Source organism: Microtus oregoni, unplaced genomic scaffold (assembly GCF_018167655.1).
Source record: "Microtus oregoni isolate MIOR12 unplaced genomic scaffold, Mior012 000010F_ref0000083, whole genome shotgun sequence".
In the NCBI taxonomy this organism is placed as follows: domain Eukaryota; kingdom Metazoa; phylum Chordata; class Mammalia; order Rodentia; family Cricetidae; genus Microtus; species Microtus oregoni.
This window is the reverse complement of record NW_024543069.1, coordinates 15001095-15026138: the sequence shown is the minus strand read 5'-3', so window position 1 is coordinate 15026138 and position 25044 is coordinate 15001095. Positions and strand designations below refer to the sequence as shown.

The 25044-nt window shown below is 42.7% G+C and overlaps 1 protein-coding gene across 1 annotated transcript in view; it reads left to right on the top strand.

Moving 5' to 3' along the window:
- Positions 1–25044, top strand: part of Lekr1 (leucine, glutamate and lysine rich 1) — a 130180-nt gene that overhangs the window by 17928 nt on the left and 87208 nt on the right. The window contains exons 4-5 of the mRNA XM_041659237.1: positions 19467–19586; positions 21565–21740. Of these exons, the coding sequence (XP_041515171.1) occupies positions 19467–19586; positions 21565–21740 (296 nt within the window). The remainder of the gene's footprint in view (positions 1–19466; positions 19587–21564; positions 21741–25044) is intronic.

Sequence of the window (25044 nt, the reverse complement as noted above, 5' to 3'; positions counted from 1 at the left end):
AACAGACTTGTACATGAGATAAAAGTTAATAGAAGTCACATTTATTTTCATAGGGAATTTTTCTTTTAGGCGGGTTTCATTCATTATATTTTGATCTGTTTTTTCCTTCTCCCAATTGCTGCCTCCAGAGACTATCCCAGCCTTTTACCTACACAACTGTGTATTCTTTTAATTTCATTAGAAACAAATGAAACCAAGAAGCATACACAAAACACAGAAATGAAAATCAAAATAAGCAAAAGACAAGCATAACAAGAACAACAACAACAACAAAGAACCCAAACAAGCAAAATGAGACAAAAAGTCTACAAAATACCACTGAGTTTGTTTTGTCTTGCCCAACTACTCCTGGGTGTGGGGCCTGACCACATATATGGTTAATATACCCAGTGAGACACAATTGGAGAAAACTGATTTTTCCTTTGCCAGCAGATATCAGTTGCAGATAGTTTCTTGTTAGGGTTGGGAGCTGTGCCCACTTTTTCCTCTCAGTGCTAGGACCCTGTCAAGCTGGAACCTGTGTAGGCCTTGCGTGTGCTACCATAGTCTCCATGATCACATGTGCATTGACTCAGTCCCGTTGTGTCTGGGAGACACTGTTAGCTTGGAGTCATCCATCACCTCTGGCTCTTAGAATCTTTCACCCTCCTTCTGCATAGACCGCTGAGCCTTGAGAGGAGGGCTTTGATGAAGCCATCCCATTTATGACTGAGTGCCCCAAAGCCTCTTTCTGCACAGTAGCCAGTTGCGAGTCTCTGTGTTAGTCCCTACTTATTGCAAGAAGAAGTTTCTCTTATGATTACTGAGCAAGGCACTGACATATGGGTGTTTTAGTCTGCCTTTTGTCATTCTATTGCTGTTTCTTTAGTAGGATAATTGTACCATGTTTTCTCCTAGGCCCATGACCTATCTAGTCTCAGGTTCTTGGCCACTTCAGCAGTGTCAGGTATGAATTCTTCTCATGTAGTAAGCCTCAAATGCAATTAAAAATGGTTGGTTACTCCTTTAACATTTGTGCACTATTGTACCAGTATATCATGTAGGCAGGTCACTGTTGCAATTACATTGATAATTCACTTTTGTTTCTGGTAGCCATGAATGCTAATCAGTACAAGTGAAGCTTCTAGTTAGACACTAGCTCTATTTCTCTTTGTTTAATAACATGTAAGTCCTGTCTTCCATATGAGGGCCTCACTAGCAGGTTGTGGAGAGCAATCAATAACCTTGGCAATAGCCTATGATGTTTTTATTTTGGGGGAGATTTTCATGGAACACCTTTGGCCAACAACTCAAGATTATGTAACATATTCCTGGACTGGAGTTTTACCTGGTGGTATAAGATGTCTAGCTGGGGTATTGTTTAGAGTATTATTTGGACTCCATTTAGGTTCCCTTCGTATACGTGTATATTTTAGGAAGTTTCTGTAGTAGCATGTTTCCATATGTCCACGCAAAAGGCCATTAGTGTTAGTCATCCTTCCCCATATTTTCTTTATTAACCTTTCCAACCTCATCTCCATTTAGTTCTCCCACTCTAGTCTCCCCACTAAAATAATATACTGTATTTACCTTCCATTGGAGAGCCTGCCCTCCGTGCTACAATGTCTGTCTACCGACAGGAAGTTCAAAAATCCAGTAGTTGTTCAGTCCACAAGACTGGATGTCCCAACGGGTCTTCAGAATCTGCCAGAATCCCGAAGAAGTAGTCTCTAATGCCAGTGAGAACAAGGGTGTCTTCCATGCCTTTTATATAGGCTGCTAAAAGAAGGCCCTGATTAAAGGTGGAGCTTCCTGCCTCAAAAGACGTAAGAATCCCTCACAAGTGTGCCCAGGAGTGGTACAGCTTGATCTTGAGGTAGATGAGTTCCCAGCTTCCTGAGGAACCACAGCTGATTTTCGTACTGGCTGTACTAGTTTGCAGTTCCACCTGCAATGGGTTAGTGCTCCCTTATTCCTACATCCTTACCAGCATGAGCTGTTGTTTTATTGATCTTATCCATACTGATTGGTATAAGATGAAATCTCAAAAGTAGTTTTGATTTTCATTTTTCTAATGGCTAAGATCTTAAAAAACACCTTTGACGTTTCTCAGTCGTTTGTGTTTTGTCTTTTAAGAAGTCTCTACTTGGTCTGTATCCCACTTTTAATTGGGCTATTTTCTTGATGTTCAGTGTTTTTGTTTGTTTTTAGTTCTTTATATAGTTTAGATACTAATCCTCTATTGGATGTATAATTGGTAAGGATCTTTTCTTCTGTAGATTGTCACTTTGTTGGAATGATGATGTCCTTTCCATATAGAAGCTTTTAAGTTTCATAAAGTCCCATATTTTTTTTTTGTTGATCTTAATGCCTGTGCTAATGGTGTTCTGTTCAGGGGTTCTTCCCCTTCCTCTATTCTAGTTATTTGTAAGTTTGGTCTTTTCAGCATTTCCCAGATTTTCTGATTTTGTTTTGTACCTCAATTTTTTTTTCAGATTTAACGTTTTCTTTGACAGAGCTATCCATTTCTTCTACTTTCTCATCAAAACATAGGGAATATTTTTAATACATGTTATATTAGCATAATAGATTTTTTTCTTTTATGAAACACAACTTCATATTTAAAAGCACTGTCAACTCTTTTTACTTGTTTTATGTAACCATCAGAACAGTGTTTTGAATTCTTAATCTTCCACTGACAGATATTTGAATGATAATCTAATACATTCTAAATTACATATTGATAAAAGCACCCCTATATTTGGGAGTGAACAAACAGCAACCCGTGTAATCATAAGCTTTAATTCCACAATTGATCTAATTTAGTCATTTTTATTTTAAAACTTCAAATCATTTAAAATGTGACAGTTATTGTGCTGAGATCGTGGCACTAATAGGATCTTCCTGCACATGCTATTTAAACAAAATTCTGAAGAAATATAAATTAACTCATTTGAAAATAATAGCCATTTTTCTAATTTTTTTCCAGATGACGCTTAAACATCTGAACAAGGTTTGAACTAAAGGAAGTTGTTTTATCTGTAATTTGTGGCTAATATTTGCTTGAAATCATGGTACAAGTCCTGGGTGTGGCATACACTTTTAATCCTAGCCCTTGGGCAGCAGAGGCAGGTGGATCTCTGTAAGATTGATGCCAACCATGGCTATACAGTAAGATCATGTCACAGAAAGGAAGAGGAAAAAACATGACATAAGGAACAATATACATCAGGGAATGCAAAGAATGTCTTTTTTAGTTTAGAATTCTGCTTAACTTATGCTTTCGGTAATTTTTTTGCCATGTTTAAAGAAACTATATGAATGGGTATGGTTGTGTAAGAAATGTTTTAAAAGGAACAGGGTTCGGGGAAGTTTGGGGTCATAGGTAGGGGTATGCCAAAAAGGCAGTCATTCCGTGTTTCTTTTAAAAATATGTAATTGAAAGAAGCTGTAGTATAGGATCAGTCTTATTAGCAAAATTCCCTTAAGCTGCAAGCTCAAGGGCTAATGTTAAACTCGTAAAATTTCCTCATTGAGCCACATGTCTGTCTGCTGGTTAGGTTTTTTTTCACCTTTCCTTAGTAAGTTTGCTTTTGCAAAATAAATAGCTTTATGAAGTGAAATTAATGGCTTTTTTCTTTCATTATGCTTTGAAGAAGCAGATGGAGAAATGGAATGCGTATACTGAAATGCCTGGTTAGAGTCGGCCAGCAGGTGTGGAGGGCTGCTGGCGGGGGAGAGAGCAGACTGGACATGCCGAGTCCACTGCCCCCGAGGAGAGAGTAGGCTGCACATATCCAGTCTGCTGCTATTGTTTGTGTTTTCTGTTGTTAATGTTTGTCTTCTCTTTCCCTGGTCTTTTGCATTTAGAGCATCTTTGTTTTTCAAGCTGTTTGTTAAAAGCAGCATTTTCATGGCATGTTTACCAATATCATTCTTGTCTGTCATCTTCCTGCAGCGTTCTCAGGTCTTTGTAGCATCACACTTGAAACAGGAGCTTGTGTTCTTGTATCTGAACCACAGAGAAAGAAGAGAGAGCATATTGTTCGTGCCATGGAAAAATTAACTAAATTGTCTAATGCCTTTACTTTCTAAAGCAGAAAGTTTATTTTCCTGTACACGTAGCTAGAACCTTAGACTTCTTTGTTAGTTATCCTGTTTTCTTTGGCTGAATGTTTTATTTCTCATTTTAGCTAGGAGACAGGTTAGAGTTCTGTCCATTTCAGGCCAAAGAGACGGTTCAGTGATGAAGATCATTTACTGCTCTGACAAAGGATCTGGGCCAGGTTCCTAGCACTCGTGTGTTCACTGTTTGGTCGCTGTGAAGAGACACCAGGACCAAGGCAGCTTGTGAAGGAGAGCATTTTGTTGGGGACTTGCTTACAGTGTCAGAGTCTTCATCCGCGATCATCATGGGCAGTGGGCGGGTCTGGTTTACAGTGTCAGAGTGTTCGTCCGCCATCATCGTGGGAAGTGGGCGAGTATGGTTTACAGTGTCAGAGTGTTCATCTGCGATCATCTTGGGCAGTGGGCGGGTCTGGTGCTGAAGCGGTAACTGAGAGCTTTACATTCTGATCCACAGGCAGCAGGCAGATAGACAGATGGGTTCCAGTGTGGGATACTCAAAGCCCACACTCAGCAGCATATCTCCTCCAACAAGACCACACCTCTCAATCCTTCCACACCGTCCATCAGCCAGGAACCAAAATACACGAGCCCATGGAGCTCATTGTCATTCAAACCACCACAAACACTAAGTGGCTCACAAATGACCGTAACTCCATTTCCAGGGGCCCTAATGCTCTGTCCTCTCAGGGTCCTTAAACCTAAAAACTCACATAGGCACAACATGCCCTTAAATGAATAAATAAATAAATAAATAAATAAATAAATAAATACTTTTTAAGAATGAGTGTCTAGAAATTTAGCTGTTGACTCGAAACTCAGATTGTCACTGCATTAGAAAGCAGCTGCTTGGTCCAGGGTGGTGGCGCACAGCTTTAACCCCATCACTTGGGAGGCAGAGGCGGGTAGATTTCTGATTTCCATGTTAGTCCAGCCTACAATTCCCAGCCACCTAAGGTTGCACAGTGAGGCCTTGCTTAAAAGGTTTAAAAGAAAATAAAGAGCAGGGGCTGGAGAGATGGCTCAATGATTACGAGCATTCCCTGCCCTTCCAGAGAACCTGGGTTCATTTCCCAACATCCAGAACTGTCTACATTTCCAGCATCCAGGGTTTGCTGTCCTTTCTGACCTCCTTGGACACCAGTCAAGCATGTGACACATATATAGACATGGAGTCAAAACACTCATTTAATAAATATTTTGAAAATCCCTGGTTGTTGGTTTTCCTGCCAATGTAATAAGCCAAATCCAACCAAATTAATAGAACCATGTTTCAATAAGCAGGGCGAAGGAACTCCTGGGTGACTCTCAGAAAGGCAGGAGAGAGACCACGTGGCAGGTGTGGTGGCCAGGTCTTAAACAGACTGTAGATGTGGTCCTGAGGGCTTCGGGGCAGGAACTGACCCTTGGCGAGCTGCTGAGGGGCAGGGTCCAAAACGGGAGGCGTGAGACCAGAGCAGGAGTCCTAACATCATTCACAAAAAGTGAAATTATTTTTGAGGCTGGAGAGATGGCTCAGAGGTTAAGAGCACTGGCTGCTCTTCCAGAGGTCCTGAGTTCAATTCCCAGCACCCACATGGTGGCTCACAACCATTTATAATGAGATCTGGCACCCTTTTCTGACATGCAGGCAGAACACTCTATACATAATAAATTAATCTTAAAAAAAAAACCAGTGATTTCCTATGGCGCCGAATTATAATATTGGCCTGTATTTCGCACTAGTGTGGGAGAGAAGACAACTAGGCAGACTGTAGGGTTTGTGGCAAGGGTTAGCCTTGACAACCTGTTTTGTCCCTCATAACTATACTCATATTTTATTAGTTACAGTGGGAAAGCATAGCAAAAGAACAAAACCAAGCCCTTTCTGCCTAGACCCAGCGCATCCACCCCGCACCTCCTGCTTCCTTCTCAGTTCCTTCCTTTCTGACTTCTGCTCAGATCTGAGATGAGATTGGAAGCAAAGGGGAATGAGAGAGATCATCTGTGGTCTGGCAAGCTTTGGGATCTCAGGAGAAGAGGCTGAAGACAGACTCACTGGGGTTGATTCTGAAAACACCCTCTGACCCCGGAAACAAACGTTCCTTAGAGACCTTTCCCTCTGAGAACCTCTGGGCTTTGCGGTGGGATTTTAAACCATTTTGGGAATTTGTTCAGCTTTCCTGTATGCTCATACCATGGACGGTATTTGACTGCTGGTCACTTCTGTTTTGCTACGATACTGTTCCTCCTTCCTCAGATTCTGTCAATTCCCATTGGCATTAATTTAATTAAATTGGGAATCGAAGTACAGACTATAAAGTGATATGCAGGGCAGTATCAAAATGAGAACAAAGCCACTCAGCAGGAACAGGATAAAGTCAGGATGACTGCGCCCAGGTTCCACTTCAGTCATTTGCTGGCTGGGTGGCCGTGTTCCTTTACCTCCCTACCGTGCCCTTCTGCCTCCCATCCTGCACCTGTCAGCTGGTTCGGGTAAAGACACCTAGTAGGAATGCTACAGTGTTTAAAGTGGCAGTTTACGTAATTTACCAAGCATAGTGCCTGGACTTAGAAAATGTTCAATAGTTGTACTTTTTTATTATTTTATATCATTATCAGGGCCTTTTTAGTTGTAGAAAATTGATTTTCAAAGATTTGGTGTTAAAAACTGGGGGTGTAGCTCAGCTGTGTGTTAACATGTACAGAGCTCTGGTTTGTTACGGTGTGCTTTTGAAAGTGGGTGTGTGTTACAAAAATTTCTTTCCGGGGGAGAAGTCAGCAAGCAATGTCTATCCCATCTCCTAAGGTCCCAACAAAAATGCTGCCTTGTTCACTCTGGGAAACCGATGAGGTTTTTTGTTTGTTTTTTTTGTTCGTTTGTTTCCTTACCAATAGACGAGGGATTACTTACAGGCATTTGGGTGCCCCTCACTGCAGCAGGCCAAACCTGGAAAGCCTTTACCCAGCAGTGAGGAGAACTCCCCACAGCTGCACAGGTAGAGCCCCTCCAGCCTTCCCTGGCTTACATACTCAGCTCTTCCCAGAGGCCACATGCAAACAAGGCAGAATTGTGCACCGCAGGCACTAGGGAGTAGGCTGCTGCTCAGGGTAGAGTCCGGTGGTCCTCCCACCCCTCCATCAGGGGTGTAGAGTCAGTGAGCCAGCTGGGGTAGTCTTCCAAAAGCCCTGAACATCCCACAGTGGAGACAATCACAGCACAGAAACATGCAACTGTCATCCTGACACTTGGGCAGTGGACTAAGGAAGACCACACAGTTCAATGTCATCTTCACCTACGTAGTAAATTCAGTCTGGGCTGCGTGAGACCTTAGAGCAAGTACAAGGGCAGAAAGAAAAGAAGAATAGCCGTTTCTGTATCAGTGAAGTATCAGCATTTCCATCACATGCTGAACTGAAGGGGAGTGGAATTTGAGAAGCCACAGCTCAGTTAACTCCTTCAGTACTGCATAACCTTTCAACTTTGCTGTTTCCCAGAAGCCATCTAGATTAGCATTTGACTAAATGATAGGCTATTGTATAAACCAGTTCTTGTTCAAGTCCATATAAGTCATAAAATCCAGACAACAAAGTACTATGTGATTTACTAGTTCCTGGATTTGCTTTAATTAGCTCCTAAATCTAGTGTTATCCCTTTAGTTACTTCTAACATACTTTATATTATTTTTTTCTGACATCGATGAGCAGAAATGGCTTTAATATTTCCATCACAAACCATGCATGCAAACTTCATCCTGACTTTTGTTTCTATTGTCTGTCCTTTCCCGTCAGTTCATGTGCAGTCAGACGTGTGAGGTGGCCTTGTATTTATCAGGCAGATCTGAGGTCTTTCTGGCCTGTTGGTTGAGAATAGTCTGCCTTATGCAGATGGATTTACTTTAGTCTACAAGCTCCCAAATAATGACAGAGAAACTTCTTATTAGTTATGGAAGCTCAGCCTATAGATTAGGCTTGTTCCTAACAAGCTCTTATATAACTTAAGTTAACCAATTTACATTAACCTATGTGCTACCACATGGTTTATGGCTGTGTGGTTACCTGCCTCTGGCACAGCATGCTAACTCTAGGATGTAGAGGAGACTGTTCCTGAGAGGGTGTAGAGGAGACTGTTCCTGAGAGGGTATACAGGAGAGACTGTTCCTGAGAGGGTGTACAGGAGAGACTGTTCCTGAGAGGGTATACAGGAGAGACTGTTCCTGAGAGGGTATACAGGAGAGACTGTTCCTGAGAGGGCGTAGAGGAGAGACTGTTCCTGAGAGGGTGTACAGGAGAGACTGTCCCTGAGAGGGTGTATAGGAGAGACTGTCCCTGAGAGGGTGTATAGGAGAGACTGTCCCTGAGAGGGTGTATAGGAGAGACTGTCCCTGAGAGGGTGTATAGGAGAGACTGTTCCTGAGAGGGTGTACAGGAGAGACTGTCCCTGAGAGGGTGTATAGGAGAGACTGTTCCTGAGAGGGTGTAGAGGAGAGACTGTTCCTGAGAGGGTGTAGAGGAGAGACTGTTCCTGAGAGGGTGTGTAGCAGACGGCTCCTGAGAGGCTCTGGATCTGATTATACCTTGGGCTGTCAAAGGAGCTTTCCCTTTGATATTCTTGAGAGTATCAAAATATAAAGGTAATGATATGGTCTCTGACTTCAAGCAATGAGGAGGCCTTCCTGGGTGGGATTTTTTATTAATGTCTCTTGAAGTGTAAGGCCTGGGCTCTCCACTGATATCTGAAGATCAGATGGATCAGACCCTGTGAAGTTGACAATGTTATGATTAAGGGTTTGTGGAAACACTGCTTCTTAGCTCTCTTGATGTTTCTTTTGATTTGGTATTACTGCTCGCTTACCAGGAAAATAATAGTATTAAACTTAACAAGATGGTAACAACAGAGTTTCAGGTATAGAAATGTCAGTTTCCTCTCGAGAGAGAAACTATAATTGGTTTTGGGGTAGTGAACACACTCCAGATCGTCCAAGTTGGAGTACATTGGCTTTCTCAAGGAGTCTCCCACATCCAAAGCAGTGGGCTAAGACTGCACTTAGAGGTAAAAGTCAGGTACTAGAGATCAGAAAGGTTTGAAAAGCAGTGCCTAAAACAGTCTCCTGAAATTGTGTAGGAGCTGGAAGTCTGATGGAGCAGACTCAGTCATTGGCTAGAGTTTCCACTGTAGTGTACAGCTCGTGTACCCAGGCAAAAGCCTTTTCAGGACTCACTTTCTGCTCTTCCTCGGAACACTACGGATCCCTTTACCTTTTCTCTCTCTCTCTCTCTCTGTCTGACATTCTTGTGATGGGTTTAACATTTAAGTAAAACCCAATCAGAAAGAATTCTTATAAAATTAATGATAGAAAAAAAAACTCATTTTAAAGTGTTTCCCAAAAGATTCCCAAGAATGTCATTGCGGAAAGTGTCCTCTGGTTAAATTTTGTATGGAAAATATTCTACGTCTATGACTTCCTCAAAGGTATTATTTCTGTGGGCTTGGCTATCTCCTTCCACCTTTCCATGGCTTCCAGAGACTGAACTTAGGCTATCAGGCTTATGTTCTTAGTGGTAAAAATGTACCTGCTCAGCCATCTTGTTTGCCTACGTTACTTGAGTTTTAAAGATAGAGAATCTAGATTTTCTATTTTGTAATATTTTACTTTTTATAATTACTGAATATCAACTGAGTATATTTTAAAAAATACTTTTTGTGTGTGTATGTTTTGCCTGCACGTATGCATGTATGTCTTCTGGCCACAGAGGCCAGAAGATAATGTCAGCTCCCTTGGAGTTACAGCCAATGGTGAGATCCTATGTGGGTGCTGGGAATCGAACCCAGGTCCCATTGAAGACCAGCTAGTGGTCTTAATCACTGAGTTTCCTCTCTAGCCCCCAATTGTGCAGATTAGTGTATACAGTTGTGTGTGCATCCACCTCCTTAGAGATGACGATGCCGTTATTTGATGATCTAGCAACAGCCATTGCATCTCGTACTGGCATTGGCTGTAGGCGTGGAGCCATGATGCGGGGTCTCCTGTAGACATTGCTTAGTTGCTCCTGATGGCAGGAAAGCTGGGAGAGTAAATTGGCTTCTTGGCTGATGCAGGAGCTCTCTGACCACCATTAAATAACAACTGCATGTTTTCCTCAGAGTTTGAGGTGATAATTTGAACTTTGAATACATAGTTTTTCTCTCTTACTCATATTTTTGAAGGTGAAAAGAAGAACATATGAATATCTTGCTGAATTATTCTTTGGGTATTTGCTGGGTAGCCTTCTAAAATGTTGTTACAGCACTAATCAAGCCCCCAATCGTCTTTGATTTGGAAGTAAGCATACTAACCCATGTTTTTTCCATTATTATATTTTAAGAAGAAAATAAAAGTATTTCTAGCAATGTTTTCTTCCCTGCTATCCCTAAATAATGCCATTTCTCCCTTTCTCTCCCGATTCTTCTTTGGCTGCTTGAATAGACCATGATGTAAGCAGACACTTGTATCTAGGAAGGCTTTACATTCCGCCAGCAGTACAAAGGCGTGCGTGCTCACGCCTCTTTCTGCCTTCTTCACCAGCACAAGCACATTGCAGGGCAGCTGTCTTCCCCCCGATTTTTTTTGTACCTAACCATTACTTGCTTGGGCACAGACCCCACTCCCTTGTTTTAGAAGCCATACTGTTCTTGGTGTGGTATTATACCTCACAGTGGCATGTCACACGTATTTTTGATTCAACAACTTTTACCTTTTTCTTCCTACCACAATTACAGTTTTATCAATCAGAAAGTCAAAAATACTGACTGGAAGCTGCCAACATATTCTCTTTTCCTTATACTGAACCAGTTATTGCTACTTCAAATAAAAATGCAAGGCAAGGAAGCTAACACATTTAGTAATTCTTTGGACATTGTGCAAGTTAGTTACCTGTAGTAATATGGGGCGGCAGGGCTGCGTCCCCCACACCCGGCCGCCCACATGGCTAGCTTATGCTCCGAAATAACAACACACAAACTGTATTCTTTTAATCACTGCTTGGCCCATTCTCTTCTAGGCTAATTCTCACATATTAATTCAGCCCATTCCTAATCATCTGTGTGTAGCACCCCAAGGTGCGCTTACCGGGGAGATTCTAGCCTAGTCCATCCTGGGTCCGAGCTTCATCACGTGTGTCTGCCAGGGAGCAGGGCATGGCGTCTCTGCTGAGGCATCTGCTCCGGAGAGCAGAGCTGTCGAGACTCTGAGCTCACTTCCTCTTCCTCCCAGCATTTTGTTCTGTTTACTCCACCCACAGGGCCAAGCAGTTTCTTTATTGGCCAATGACCTTCCTCCATCAGTTACCTGCACATTTCCGGAAACTCGTGCATCATTGTCTTGAGGTCATTCTAGGAAAAGCGTATGTGTAGACCAGTGCTTCTGGGCGGTGATGGCGCACGCTTTTAATCCCAGCACTCGGGAGGCAGAGGCAGGTGGATCTCTGTGAGTTTGAGGCCAGCCTGGTCTACAAGAGCTAGTTCCAGGACAGGCTCCAAAGCTACAGAGAAACCCTGTCTCAAAAAAACCAAAAAGGAAAAAAAAAAGTGCTCTTTGGAGGGTTGGAGAAAGGGCTCAGTACTTAAGAGCCCTGTCTGCTCTTCCAGAGGACTGGGGTTCAATTCCCAGCACCCACATGGCAGCTCCATGTTCCAGGGGATCCAGCATTCTCACACAGACATGCATGCATACATGTAGGCAAAACACCAGTGCATATAAAATAAAAAGAAATTCTTTTTTAAAAGTGCTATTTGGGTTTATTAGCACGTGGCTCATCAATATTACGTTTCTTATGCATTCATTTTTTAATAATTTGTGCTATGGTTTGAACATACCCACCAACATTCTCATTGAAACTTATCCCCCTCTGAGGCATTAGCAGGTGAGGTCCTTTAGAAAGTAGTCCTGAGTGCTCTACCCTTATGAAGAGATTAGTTTACTAGTGGGTCATTTGGAGAGAGTGTCTGTCACAAACACCAAGTGTATGTGCCTCACTTTCCATGTGATGTCGTATGCCACCTCAGAGACTTTGCAATGAACTCTCAGCCCCCAGAACTATGAGCTGATTTTTTTTTTTGAGACAGGCTTTCTCTGTGTAGCCCTGGCTGTTCTGGAGCTTGCTCTGTAGACAGGGCTGACCTCATACTCAGAGATCCGCCTACCTCTGCCTTCCAAGGGCTGAGTGCTGGGATTAAAGGCGTGCGCCACCACGTTCTTCTGTTCTTTATAAATCACACAGTCAGTGGTATTCTCAGAAAGTGGGCTAAGATAGGAAATTGATGCCAAGAGCAAATGAGCAGAGGCTGAAAGAGTTTAGACGAGATCAGGAAATGAATAATCTGAATGCTGTGAACATTTAGGTCAACTCTGATGAGGGGTGAGAAGACAAGAAAACCAGGAAAAATTTTAAACCCCTTTGGGCTGTCATGATTGCATCAGTTGTGCAGCCATGTGAGCTAGGAAAAGAAGCCGGGCGGTGGTGATGCACACTTTTAATCCCAGCACTCAGGAGGCAGAGGCAGGTGGATCTATCTGATTTTGTTGCCAGCCTGATCTACAGCGTAAGTTCCAGGACAGGTTCCAAAGCTACACAGAGAAATCCTGACTCGAGAAACAAAACAAACAAACAAAAGAAATAGGAAAAGAATAATTTAAAGACAACTTCTAATGTATAGTTTAAGAAGGAAACAGTGTAAAACTTAGCAACTGCAGGGAAGCTATGCAAAGGATAGAAGCACATTCAGTAGAGAACCTCTAGGTGTGGCCAGCGACTGCTTGTTAAAGAGACAGGCACCTAGCTCGGAGCCAGTGTTCATTGCCGCTAGGGTGGAATAGAGATCTTAATGGATCCAGAGCATCTCTGTGACCCTCTGTGCTGAGCCAAGGAGAAAAGGCAGATACTCCCCATGTGCTTGCCCTTCAGAACTGTCAGGCAAGGGACCTCTGCTCCCTGAACCCCAGGACAGTATTAGCCACCCTCCTTGGGACTCACACAGATCCAGGTATGGCTGATTCTGCCACCGCTTTACAGTCAACCTTGGCAGCCATGTTAGCTTTCCACTGTGGCTGATACTCAAGAAAGTCAATTTATAAAAAGAAAAGCGTTGTTCTGACTTAGTTTCAGGGATTTCTGTCTCTGTTGGGCTGGTCGCTTGGCTCTGGGTCAGTACTAAAGCAGCACATATGATGAGGAGAGAGTAGGAGAGCAAGGCTGATCATCTCATGGCCAGAAAGTGGACAGGAGGAACAGGAAATGACGAGGGTTTTACAGTCTCCTTAAGTCCATCCCCCCCACCCCCCCGGGCCCTAAGACTGCCCGCGAAGCCTCAACTATGAAAGCGTTCCATATTTCTACTCCAGGGAGCCCTGTCCTTTAACATATGGACCAGATCCAAACTATAGCAGCAATATCTACATCCACCCATAGGATGCTAATTCTCCAGACTATAGGCTATGGGACCCATGAACATTTTTAAATGTCTGCCCACTCCTGGGGGAGCTAGGTCTATATTAGTAAGACTCTTTGCAGAGATTCCCTGCTAGGGTATTAGGGCTTGACGTGAGTCCCCAGCAGCTCCTGTTTTAGAATACCTGGTGCCTAGCTGGTGGGACTGTTTCTGGGAAGTTCTGAATCCTTTTGGACGGTGGCCTAGCTGCCAGAAGTAGGTTACTATAAAGTGATGGATGTCTGTTCTGGCCAAGCCTCTCTGCTTCCTGCTCTGCCTAGATGTGAGCGCCTCTGTCGCGTGCTTCTGCTGTCACGACCCCACCACACTCTGTTCGTCTTCTGTTGTCTGTCAGCTATTTCTCTGAGGAGAAAAGTAAGGAACCCCGAGGGCAGTGTGGTGGAGTGGATCCCAGAAGCCCTGCCCTGTGGTGCCAGCCTGGGAAAGACAGCCGTGAACAGCTGGCCTTGCATAGCCCAGGAAAGCTGTGAGGGCAAGGTGCCCAAGACCTTGTGTGCATCCAGTGTGTCATGAGACAGCATAGGGGGTGGAAGATTATTCTGGAATGTTATGATTCACAGTCTACCCTGCCGAGATTCAGGCACGCTTTGGTCCCATTATCCCTGTGCTTTCTACTGTTTCTCCCTTGTGGAGTAAGAAGGTTTGCTCGTTCCTGCCCCGCCACTACATGTAGATACCTTCCGTCCATTTCACAAGGCTGGAGCCGGAATGGGCCTTTCTTGACTCAGAACAGGCAGTACATATCTGAGTTCACGCTGAAATGAGCGGAGACTGATGCTGGGGACGGAAATAAATGTCTTGTCCTTGAGGAGGACACAGGGGAATGCCGTGCTTTGAATTTGGATTGCCTGTGCCAAAACTCAGTTGAGATGTATTCCTTATTGGAAGGCAGTTAGGTGGTTTTGAAAGTGACGCAATTAGCCTAAACTTTAAGGATGTAATTAGAGTAAGTTGGTCCCTAATGTTGGGCTCCTGGGACCTGGTCTTACCAGAAGCAGAGAAGAGTCCTGAGCTAGGACATTCTGTCACCTCCCCATTCCTACTCTCACCATGAGACCCTGAAGTGACTCCCCATGAGCAGGAAAGACCACCAGGCTCAGCAGGACTTAGCCTTGAACTTCTCAGGCTTCGGAAATCTTTGTGTGCAATCCCCGTGAAATATACATACATGCGTACAGATAGACAGACAAGCCGGCAGGCAGGTAGGTGGGCATTATGAGTTGGGGATCTAAGCCAAGGCCTGTCTAGCCAGTTACTCAGGTCCTCGGCTGTATCCACAGTCCACAAAGATAGTCTGATATGAGATTGGCCAAATCTATAGACTACACTGCAGAAAAGGAGGCCTGGCTCTCCCCTAAAATAATAGCAATATTTGAATAAATATTTTATATGACCAATTTTATTAAGAATAACAGAGTAGCGATTTATTTTGTCCTCAAATTGCCATTCATCCTCTTACCGTTCAGACAATTACAATGAACAATTTTGCCTTCATTTTTTTGGTGTGAAATTATCTGTCTCATGGTTATTTTTAAAGTCACATTTAATATTTTGTTTGTTTGTTTTTTTGAGACAGGGTTCCTTTGTACAGCCTTGGCTGTCCTGGAACTCACTCTGTAGACCAAACTGGCCTTGAACTCACAGAGATCCGCCTCCTCTGCCTCCCAAGTGCTGGGACTAAAGGCATGTGCCATCACCGCCCAGTTCCAGTTAATACTTTGAAATTTGTTCTGCATTAATAAGCCTAGCAAAAATATTTTTAATTAAAGAAAAATCAATTCTTTCAATAGCCTAACCACATATTATTAACGAGATCATGGAAAAATAAGTGAATAGTCAAAAACAGAATAATGGCCAGGTGACTTTATTCAGATGAGGTTAACTTAAAAAGCAGTGTGGATTCGGTCCACTGCAAGATGCCTTTCTTCTACGTTGTTGGGTCCACTTAGTATTACAGTGGTATATCATTCGTGTTTTAATAAATAAAGCTTGCCTGAAGATCAGAGGGCAAAACAGTCATACTAGTCAGCCATACAGGCCAGGCAGTGGTAGCACACACCTTTAACTCCAGGACTGGGGAGACAGAACCAGATGGATCTCTGTAAATTCAAGGCTACACTGGGCTAGGCAAGATTGAATCTGTCTAAAAGAGAAACAGACTTCACACAAAAGTGATCCCAGCACTCGGGATCCCACACCTTTAATCCCAGCACTAGGGAGGTGGAGACAGGAACAATATGGCTGGGCAAAGAGGAATATAAATGGGAAGAGACAGGAACTCAGTGGAGTATGGAGTCTGAGGTTGGCGGAGAGCATTCAGGACCACCCCGTTTTTTTGTCTGAGTCTTGGTAGAGGTAAAATCCCTCTAGTGGCTTGGCTGCTTTGCTTTTCTGATCTTCAGCAGGAACCCCAATATCTGTCTCTGGGTCTTTTAGTATTCGTGCTACAAAGTATGTTAGTAACATGGGATAATGATTGTGTTTTAATACTGAATTCACCTCAGCAAAGGATACGTTTTGGTAAGTAAGAATTCTGTAGGATGATATGAGTTCCACGTTAAGTTTTTAAATGAAAGCAGTTGACATTCAAAAGGGAACTAAGTGTTTTTTTATTGTTGTTCTAAATATTGCTTCTGTTCTCCGTGCTTAATGCTGGAGTCCTTCTGGCCAGTGCCTGCTCCTGCTGATGGTTTGGAAGTTGCAATAGGGCCACATAATAAGTAAAAGCATTTGGTTTCTGCCCTAGAGTTTCTCAGAGTGCTTATGGTTCCTCTGCAATATAAGACTTCTTTCTAGTTTTATTGAATCCTTAGTGATTTATCTGTCTATAATATCTGCCCTCCACTCTCTCTCTCTCTTCCTGCTTTCTTGAGAGCTAATCTAATTTTGTGAATGGGTTCAGGTTAATTCCAAAAGCACAGTTGCAGGAGCCATAATTGGCAGCTTATGCCCACGTCAGAAGTTTGTTTCCCAGGAGCTGGAGACTAGCTTGTTTTGATGAATTTCTTCATTGCTCTCCTAATTTCCCCCTTGATCTTCCGAAGCTTTTCCCCATGGGACCTTGATAGCGTGCGATCCTGAAGATCCCACCACTTCATTTTGTTCTGGCTCCAAGCTTATGTCTGTCATTTTTGATTGCTGCAAAATCAGTTGAATGGGAAGACTTTAATAATCTTGAGACCCAGAAGTTTGACAAAAATAATGTGTGGACCACGGGTGGTGAAATCCTCAAAGCTGTGCCCAGCCTTCTTGTATTTCTTACGTGCTTTACTGCAGAGTGGGAAAGAGTGAAAGGGAATTTAAATGTATTTCCCTTGCACTTGTCTTCATTATGAGCAATATTAATAGGTAATCCAAATAAAAATAATCAAGAAGAGAGTTAATCCCCTGTTTGTTTTCAAACTCAGTGATTCTCAAACAATCCAGTTTAATCAGGATGATGAAAAACTGGAGACTAGACTATGGTAATAAATGTGTTTGTTCTCGTGGTTGCTTCGGCAAGAGGCCTCTCAGTCACCTATCTCCCAGAAGAGAGTTCTCTCCATTAGAACAGCATATGCTGTTAGTCTCCATCTTCAGGAACACTCTCTGACTAGACAACATCATGTCCTTAGAGCAGCATAGTGTTCCCACTCTGTGCAGAACTATCCATGCTGGAGGAAGCTGTGTGCCTACCCAGTTCGTACTGTACTGCGTCTTGTGAATTGTTTTACAGAATGGTGTGTACAGTAGGAGTGGACACCGTGCTTTGCCAGGAGGGTAATGTGTAGGCATATTAGTTTCATGCTGAAGTAAGGAAGCATGCAATCTGGCATAGAGTGTGTTCAGTGTGACGATGATGGGACTCTGAATATAACGTCATAAAACTGCTATTTTATTATTAGCATTGGAAAGATGAGGAACAGGGGCAGGGGCAGTTGGCAGGTGCGGGTATCCAGCAATGTTAGGAAGATTTGGTTCTGCTTGCTGCTGGACTACAATGTCAATTTTCCTTCCTACTTCTTCTGTAGCAGAACTGTTACTAACCCTGGAGATCAATTTTCCCAGTTCAAGGACTGCATCGTCCAGTTTGGCTTGAAGCTCAGTGTGGCAATGTGGTTTAAACTTATCAGACGAACACGGGGCCCTTTGATAGGATTGGTTTTGAAAGCTTTGTTCTCTTGCTTCTGTTGATCAGATGTGGGAACGTACTGCCCGAAGCTTCTGTCACCGATATGAATCATGATGTCAGGTGTACACTCCCACATGGTAGACCAGCGAGTGGGGAGGTTTGCGGCTGCCTGAGACATTACAAACTATGATATCATCATGTTTTACTTGAAGAAAGGTCTTTCTCTGTAGTCCTGGCAGGGCTAAAATTCTCTGTTGAAAATAACTCAGCCTCAAACTTGCCGTGATCCTTCTGTCTCAGCTTCCTTATGCGTTTGTGCCAGTAAACCCTGAATGTTTCATGAGAAACTGTGTGTGTGTGTGATGATGTTCAAGTCTTAGTTATATGTGGCAGAACCATTTCTAACTGGTTTGTATCTAAATTAAAATATTAAGAAATAATATAAGCATGTTATTTAGTAGCACAGAAATCAATACTAAAGGTAACAGGATAAACTGAAAACAGTTGCCTTTGGTAGTGGGAAATGGGATAAAAACAAATGTTTACTATTTTTTCTTATAATAATTAATATAATATTTAACATTTTAAGTTAGGTACATCATTAATTGTAGTGATATTTCATTTGTATTTTAATAAATAAAGCTTGCCTGTAGCTTAGAGAGTAAAACAGCCCCATTGATCAGCCTTACAGACCAGGAAGTGGTAACACACACCTTTAATCCCAGTAGCCACACTAGTTTGCCACACAAACCGGGCAGTAGTGGTGCACGCCCTTAATCCCAGAACTAGAGAAGAATATAAGACAAGAGGAGACAGCTCTCACACACAGTCTCAGAGATTCCTGGAGGCAGGATGGCCATTTCAGACTGACGTAGAGGGAAGAGCCAGTGGTTGGCTGTTTTGCTTTTCTGACCTTCAGGTTGAACCCCAATTTCTGTCTCTGGGTTTTAATTAATCATGCTACAATTATTAAAATTAAATGAACTTTTTCTATTTTTACTTAGTATTATGTATTCACTTCCCATCTATAATAAGTACTTCTCTTTTTATCTGGAATAACAACTTGTTTGGTTTGGTATCTACATGTTTTTTTCAAGAAAGGGTTTCTCTGTAGTTTTGGAGCCTGTCCTGGAACTAGCTCTTTTAGACCAGGCTGGCCTTGAACTCACAGAGATCCACCTGCCTCTGCCTCCTGAGTGCTGGGATTAAAAGTGTGTGCCACCACTGCCCGGCCAGTTATTTCTTTCTTTATTATTTTTTATTGATTTTATAAAATCAATGACATTATTGATTTTAGTGAGTGCATATGATAATTGTCTTTCTGGATCTGGGTTACATAGTCAATATGTTGTTTTCTAGATCCATCCATTTGCCTGCAAATTTTAAGATGTTATTTTTTTCTGCTGTGTAGTACTCTATTGTGTAAATGTACCACATTTCCTTATCCATTCTTCAGTCAAGTAGCATGTAGGTTGTTTCCAGGTTTTGGCTATGGCAAACAATGTTGCTATGAACAGAGTTAAGCACATGTCCTTGTGACACAATTGAGCATCCTTTGGATGCTTTGGATGATACTGCTGGGTCTTGAGGAAGGTTGTTTCCTAATTTTCTGAGAAATTGCCATACTGCTATCCAAAGGGATGCAGTTATTTCTTAATACAGTATATATAAAGATGAGTAGTTTTCTTTGGCTACTTATTTCATTATTATTATATTCAATTTTAATTTTAAAATGTTATTTATTAGGAAATATTGAAGCATGCAGTACTCTTGTTTATTTTTTAGAGTTCAAGATGCAAGTATGAAGTTAAAAAAGCAGCAAAATGAATTTCAGAGAATACAGAAAGAATTAGATCATCAACAAAATGAGCTAAAAATTAAACAAAAACAATCCCAAGTGTTCAGGTAAGATTATCTTTAAGAATTGAAAATTATAAATATTAAAATTATACAGCAAATGCTGACTTTATGAATATCTTGAGAAAAATAGAAATAGTTTTACTCTTTTATTGTCCTTATGTCGACTGAATTGTTTTGTTAGTAAAATGTCATTGAGCAAACAGCATTTTCTGTTACTACCTTGCTTCTTTCTGTTCCTTCTCTGTGGTGATATCTGAAATGAAAGTGTAGTCGCTAATGTCTTTTGTGTGTGTAAGTGGAGTGTGGTGATCGGTCTGTGTCCGTGTCTGCATGCGTGCGTGAGCGCATGTGTGCGCGTGTGCAGTTGTGTCTTCCTCGCTCGTTCTCCATGTTAGTTTTTGAGACAGGTTCTCTGACTAGAGCTGGAGCTTACTAATTTGTCCAGCCTGGCTGACCTGCAAGCTCCAGGCATCTTCACACCCGCCCACTCTACGCTGGGTTTGTAGGCATGCGCCCTCAGGAGTGCTGGGGATCTGAGCTGAGGACACCTGTGAGGCAAGCCCTGTACTGCTGAGCTTCCCCTCCAGTTAATCTGTTGGAGCAGAAAACCTTTCTCTGTGATAATACAGACCCTGAAATTTGGAATTCTCTAGCGCAAATGTTAATCTCCTCCCATAGACTCACTGCAAGGTTTATAATCCATAAAGATAAAATGCACCAAGCAAGCCGGGCGGTGGTGGCTCACACCTTTAATCCCAGCACTCAGGAGGCAGAGGCAGGCGGATCTCTGTGAGTTCGAGACCAGCCTGGTCTACAGAGCTAGTTCTAGGACAGGCTCCAAAGCCATAGAGAAACCCTGTCTCGAAAAACCAAAAAAAAAAAAAAAAAAAAAAAGCACCAAGCAAACAAACAACACTGGAGACACATGTCCTAGAGTACATTGAGAATGCTTCTAGGGTTCAAGATAACTAGAAGATATGCTGCATGAGCATTTGGATGTTAGGTTTTGTTTTAATCCACTCCTTCATACCACAAACTTTTTGTTAAAAATCCTCTGCGCTCATGAGCTTTTGATGCATCTGTTGATAAGTCTGCTGGCCCCGGCTCTGCCTTTCACAGATAGCTTCTGTATAGCTGATAGTAAAGAATTGTTGAATGGATGCATGAAGGAAATCTGCTCACACCTTCCCCCGCCCCCGTGTGTGTGTGTGTGTGTGCGTGTGTGTGTGTGTGTATGTGTGTGTGTGTATGTGTGTGTGTGTATGTGTGTGTGTGTGTGCGTGTGTGTATGTGTGTGTGTGTATGTGTGTGTGTGTATGTGTGTGTGTGTGTACGTTTGTGTGTGTGTGTGTGTGTGCGTGTGTGTGTATGTATGTGTGTATGTGTGTGTGTGTGTGTATGTGTGTGTGTGTGTACGTTTGTGTGTGTGTGTGCGTGTGTGTGTGTGGTTTTGCCTGCATCAGTGTCCGTGCACCACACGCATGCAGTTTCTCCAGAGGTGTTGTAACCCCCGGGACAGGACTCATAGCTGATCGTGAGCTATCATGTGGATGCCGGAGATCGAACCTGGGTCTTCAGAAGAACAGCCAGTCCTCCTAACTACTTATCCATGGCTCCAGCCCCACTCCCAGATGAACATTTTTACCATTACAATCTTCCTTGGCCCATTTCAAGAAAGCCGGTAGTGGACTCGCAGATTAACAGCACCAGGCAACCTGATTACCACCAGGTGCTTGGCTCCTGCGGCAGCCTTGGCCCGTGTCTAGACTACTGCATGTGAGGCTGTCTGTCCTCTTTGTAGCTAAAATAACAAAAGAGAAGACATTTGGCCTTGCTGTATTTATCAGTGTACCGTCACTATTCTCAGAGTGCATCTGTTGTCTGTGTGTGATATGTTGAAGGCTTCCTTTTGCTTTCAAAACTGTTTCCATTAAACAATGGATTATATGATCGCTTTTGAAGAAATGTGTGTTTTTATGTTTTCTGTGTTTAAAAATGCTAATTTTTGTTTTACTAATTGCAGTCAAAGATTGTCAGAATACAGATACTTCTGGAATAAGACCCTTTTGTTACTTACTTTTACTAAAAGGGAACTAACCAGTATTAAACATGAAGTATGTGATAATTTTCAAAACTGGACTTCGCTGAAAGGGGAAGTTTTTCTGCAGATGAAATCTCTGAGTGACGCAGCCTTGGCAGGTTTGTTACATGTATTTACAGCCTACTTGCTTGTCTCTAACTGCTACATCATAGCTATGCAATCATAGGATTTTCTGTGTGTTGGGACTCAGGTCCACTTTTGTTACTAGTTGACACTGTAGAGAAACATTAAGGTCCATTTATACCTGGAGTTCCACAATTATCTGCTCATCTAACCTAAGCTACACTGCATCCATTTTACAGCTGTGGTTAAAAGTCTGATTCCTCTTGTTAAGCTTCTAGATTTGTCTAACAGTTTTCTCTTCATCTCAGTGGTTGAGTAGTGGTATAAGACCAGCTTCCCCCAAATAATTATAAATGCTGAACAAAAATACTCAACATTGCAGAGAGACCAAAACTGAGCACATAAAGACGGAAGTGTGAAAGACTGAAATAAGGTGTTTACGCAGTGGAAGGCGGCAGTCTGAACAGGCAGCATGATGTGCTACATCTGTGTGAGCTGTCGGACAGGGAGAACTAGAGAACAGTAAACCTGACTGACAGCTGGGGGCAAGGGCGGATAAACACAGGACACCCAGAGGAACTTTGAGATGTGGACATTACTCTCCAGGGTGTTGCAGTGATGCATCCAGATCATTATGTGCACTTGCTGCAGATGTGGTCTCTGGCTAATAATATGGTACGCGGTTTGTCTTGACCAGATGCAGCATGGTGCGGGGTGTCACTGGGAAGGGAGGCTGGGGGAGGGGGAGGTTGTGTAACAGCTCTGCTTTTTCCTCACTTTCACTAAACTTTAAAGAGGCTTAAGGTTATTTTCAATATTGAAAAGGAGTATGGAACTTGGCGAATTTCTTTCTATTTTTATTTTTGAAAGGCCAGTAGACTGGGGTCAGGATATAGTTTATTCTACATAGAAGTAAAAGTTATGAAAGAAAAAATATGTTCTTTTAATCCTGAAGATGTGAGGACAGTGGGCAAGGCAGACGCAGCCTCTGGGAATGGCCAGGCACAGAGCCAGTGAGGGAGATCAGCTTCTGCATGGAAATACTTTCCAGCTCTCTGGAGCTCCTGTGCGCAAGGAAGACTGAGCAGCCTGCCTGAGACTGAAGCCATAGACACTTTAACACCTTCCCTTGGGGAATAGATTTTATAGTTTGGGTTTAGCTAAATTAACTGCTCCTTAAACCAGAGCAGAAACAAACAAACAAATGCTCCTTAAAATTTATTTTTTTTTAATTACTGTTCCTGAAAGTTTTACTCTGTGTTTATCTGTGCGCTTGGGGCCAAGAGTTGGCGTCTCAGGTCCAGAAGCTGCAGCTGCAGACAGTTGTGAGCCACCGTGTGGGTGCTGGGAATCACATCTGGGTCCTCTGAAAGAGCAGTCAATGCTCTTAACTACCGAGCCATTTCTCTGGCCCCCTTAATACTTTTCAGAGGCAACATAATAGAGCCCAGTCTTCATATTGTACCAGTGTTTAGTACACAATCGAAAACTTCTTTCTTTCTTTCTTTCTTTCTTTCTTTCTTTCTTTCTTTTTGTTGTTGTTGGTTGATTTTTATTGTTGTTGTTGGTTGATTTTTGGGTTTCTTTGTGTAACCTAGGCTGTACTGGAACTCACTCTGTAGACCAGCCTGGCCTCGAACACAGAGCTCCTCCTGCCTCTGACTCCCGAGTGCTGGGATTAAAGATGTGTGCCACCACTGCCTGGCCCAAAATTCTTAACCTGGAAAAAAAATATTAAAAATATGGTCCATGTTCCCCCAAATAAAGCAGTAAATTTGGAGCAAACTTAAATTGCACCAGATGATGTGTGCGAAGGCACAATTCTTCTTTGTTCTCTTTATTGTGCTTTGCAGACCATTTTTATCAATGGAAGGTTTGTGGCACCCTTATTGGACAAGTCTCTCTAGGTTGCTTTTCTAATGACACATACTACTTTAGTAAGCACACATTCTGTCACGTTTTGGTAATTCTGTTTGTTTTTTCGAGACAGTGTTTCTCTGTAGCTTTGGAGCCTGTCCTAGAACTAGCTAGCTCTTGTAGACCAGGCTGGCCTCGAACTTACAGAGATCCGCCTGCCTCTGCCTCACAAGTGCTGGGATTAAAGGCGTGTGCCACTACCGCTGGGCACATTCTGGCAATTCTTACTTTTTTTATTATTTTATTTTCTACACACAGCCACCTTCAGTGTTACTATCAGAACTGTTTTGGGACACTATATGCCACATATATAAGAAGCTGTGTGTTCTCACTGTTAGTTTTCAGAACAAAAATGGCCATTCCTGTGTCTGTTCACTCTCTGTTCATTCCCATGTCTGTTCGGTTGAAGCTTCTAGCTCGATCGTGAACAAATCTACCCTATTTCCTCCAACCCTGCCTTTGCCGAGAAAACTCTGAACAAAGAAATGGCACCCAAGTGCCCACCCAGGGACCTAGCTTTTGACCATACTTGGGCACAGTCCCAGCTCCTGGCTGGCAGGACATCACTGCTCGCCTGAGGTCTATAAAATGTCCCTGCCTTGGCTAAGGGCACGCCATGAAACAGCTTTATGCTAGAAAAGGACTCCATTTAGGACTTTTCATAGAGAAGTCATTGCCTGGCTACAAAGGTTCAAAGGACAGACAGACTGTCTTGGTAGGCGCCAGTAAAAGCTGACTTGACATGGAAGCCCCCTTTTCATCTGTCATCCCCCAAATCCTGGGACTCTGAGAGTCCTGTGAAATCGGCCTTGCCCGTTCTCTGTAAATGGAACAACAAAGCCCGGATGGCAGCGTATCTGTTTACAATGTGCTGCTGTTGATAGCTATTGCTCAGTAAAATGACCTCAGCCTGAGGGTGCATGCCTCCCACTCCAACTCCATAAAGGCTTAGGGGGTAACTTATTCATGGAATTCAAGGCTATCTTGGGTAGCATGGTGAGATATAGTCTCAAAGGAAAAACAAACAAATTCCTTTCAAAATACTACTTCACCCAAGAACTCTAATGGAATTTGATGAGATTAGTAATGTTTTCGTGTCTGTTAAACTGGCACCAGCCAGTTTACAGCCTATGGATCAGGGAGCCATTTGACTTCAGATCTTGCTGTCTATAAAATTTATGCTTATCATTATCAAAGACAGTGATTTCTCTGATTTCTCCAGACATAGTAAATTGAAAACCTCTGGAAATGATTCCCTACTATAGATGTCATTAAGAATAAACACTGTCATTAGGATTCGCCACAGAGATGCATTAAGAGCATTCAGGATTCATGTGAAAATATCAATATTAACCAAAACTTAGAAGTTGATTATAGCCAGCATGACTGGACAGAAGTAGCTGTAGACAACGTAGAAGTGAC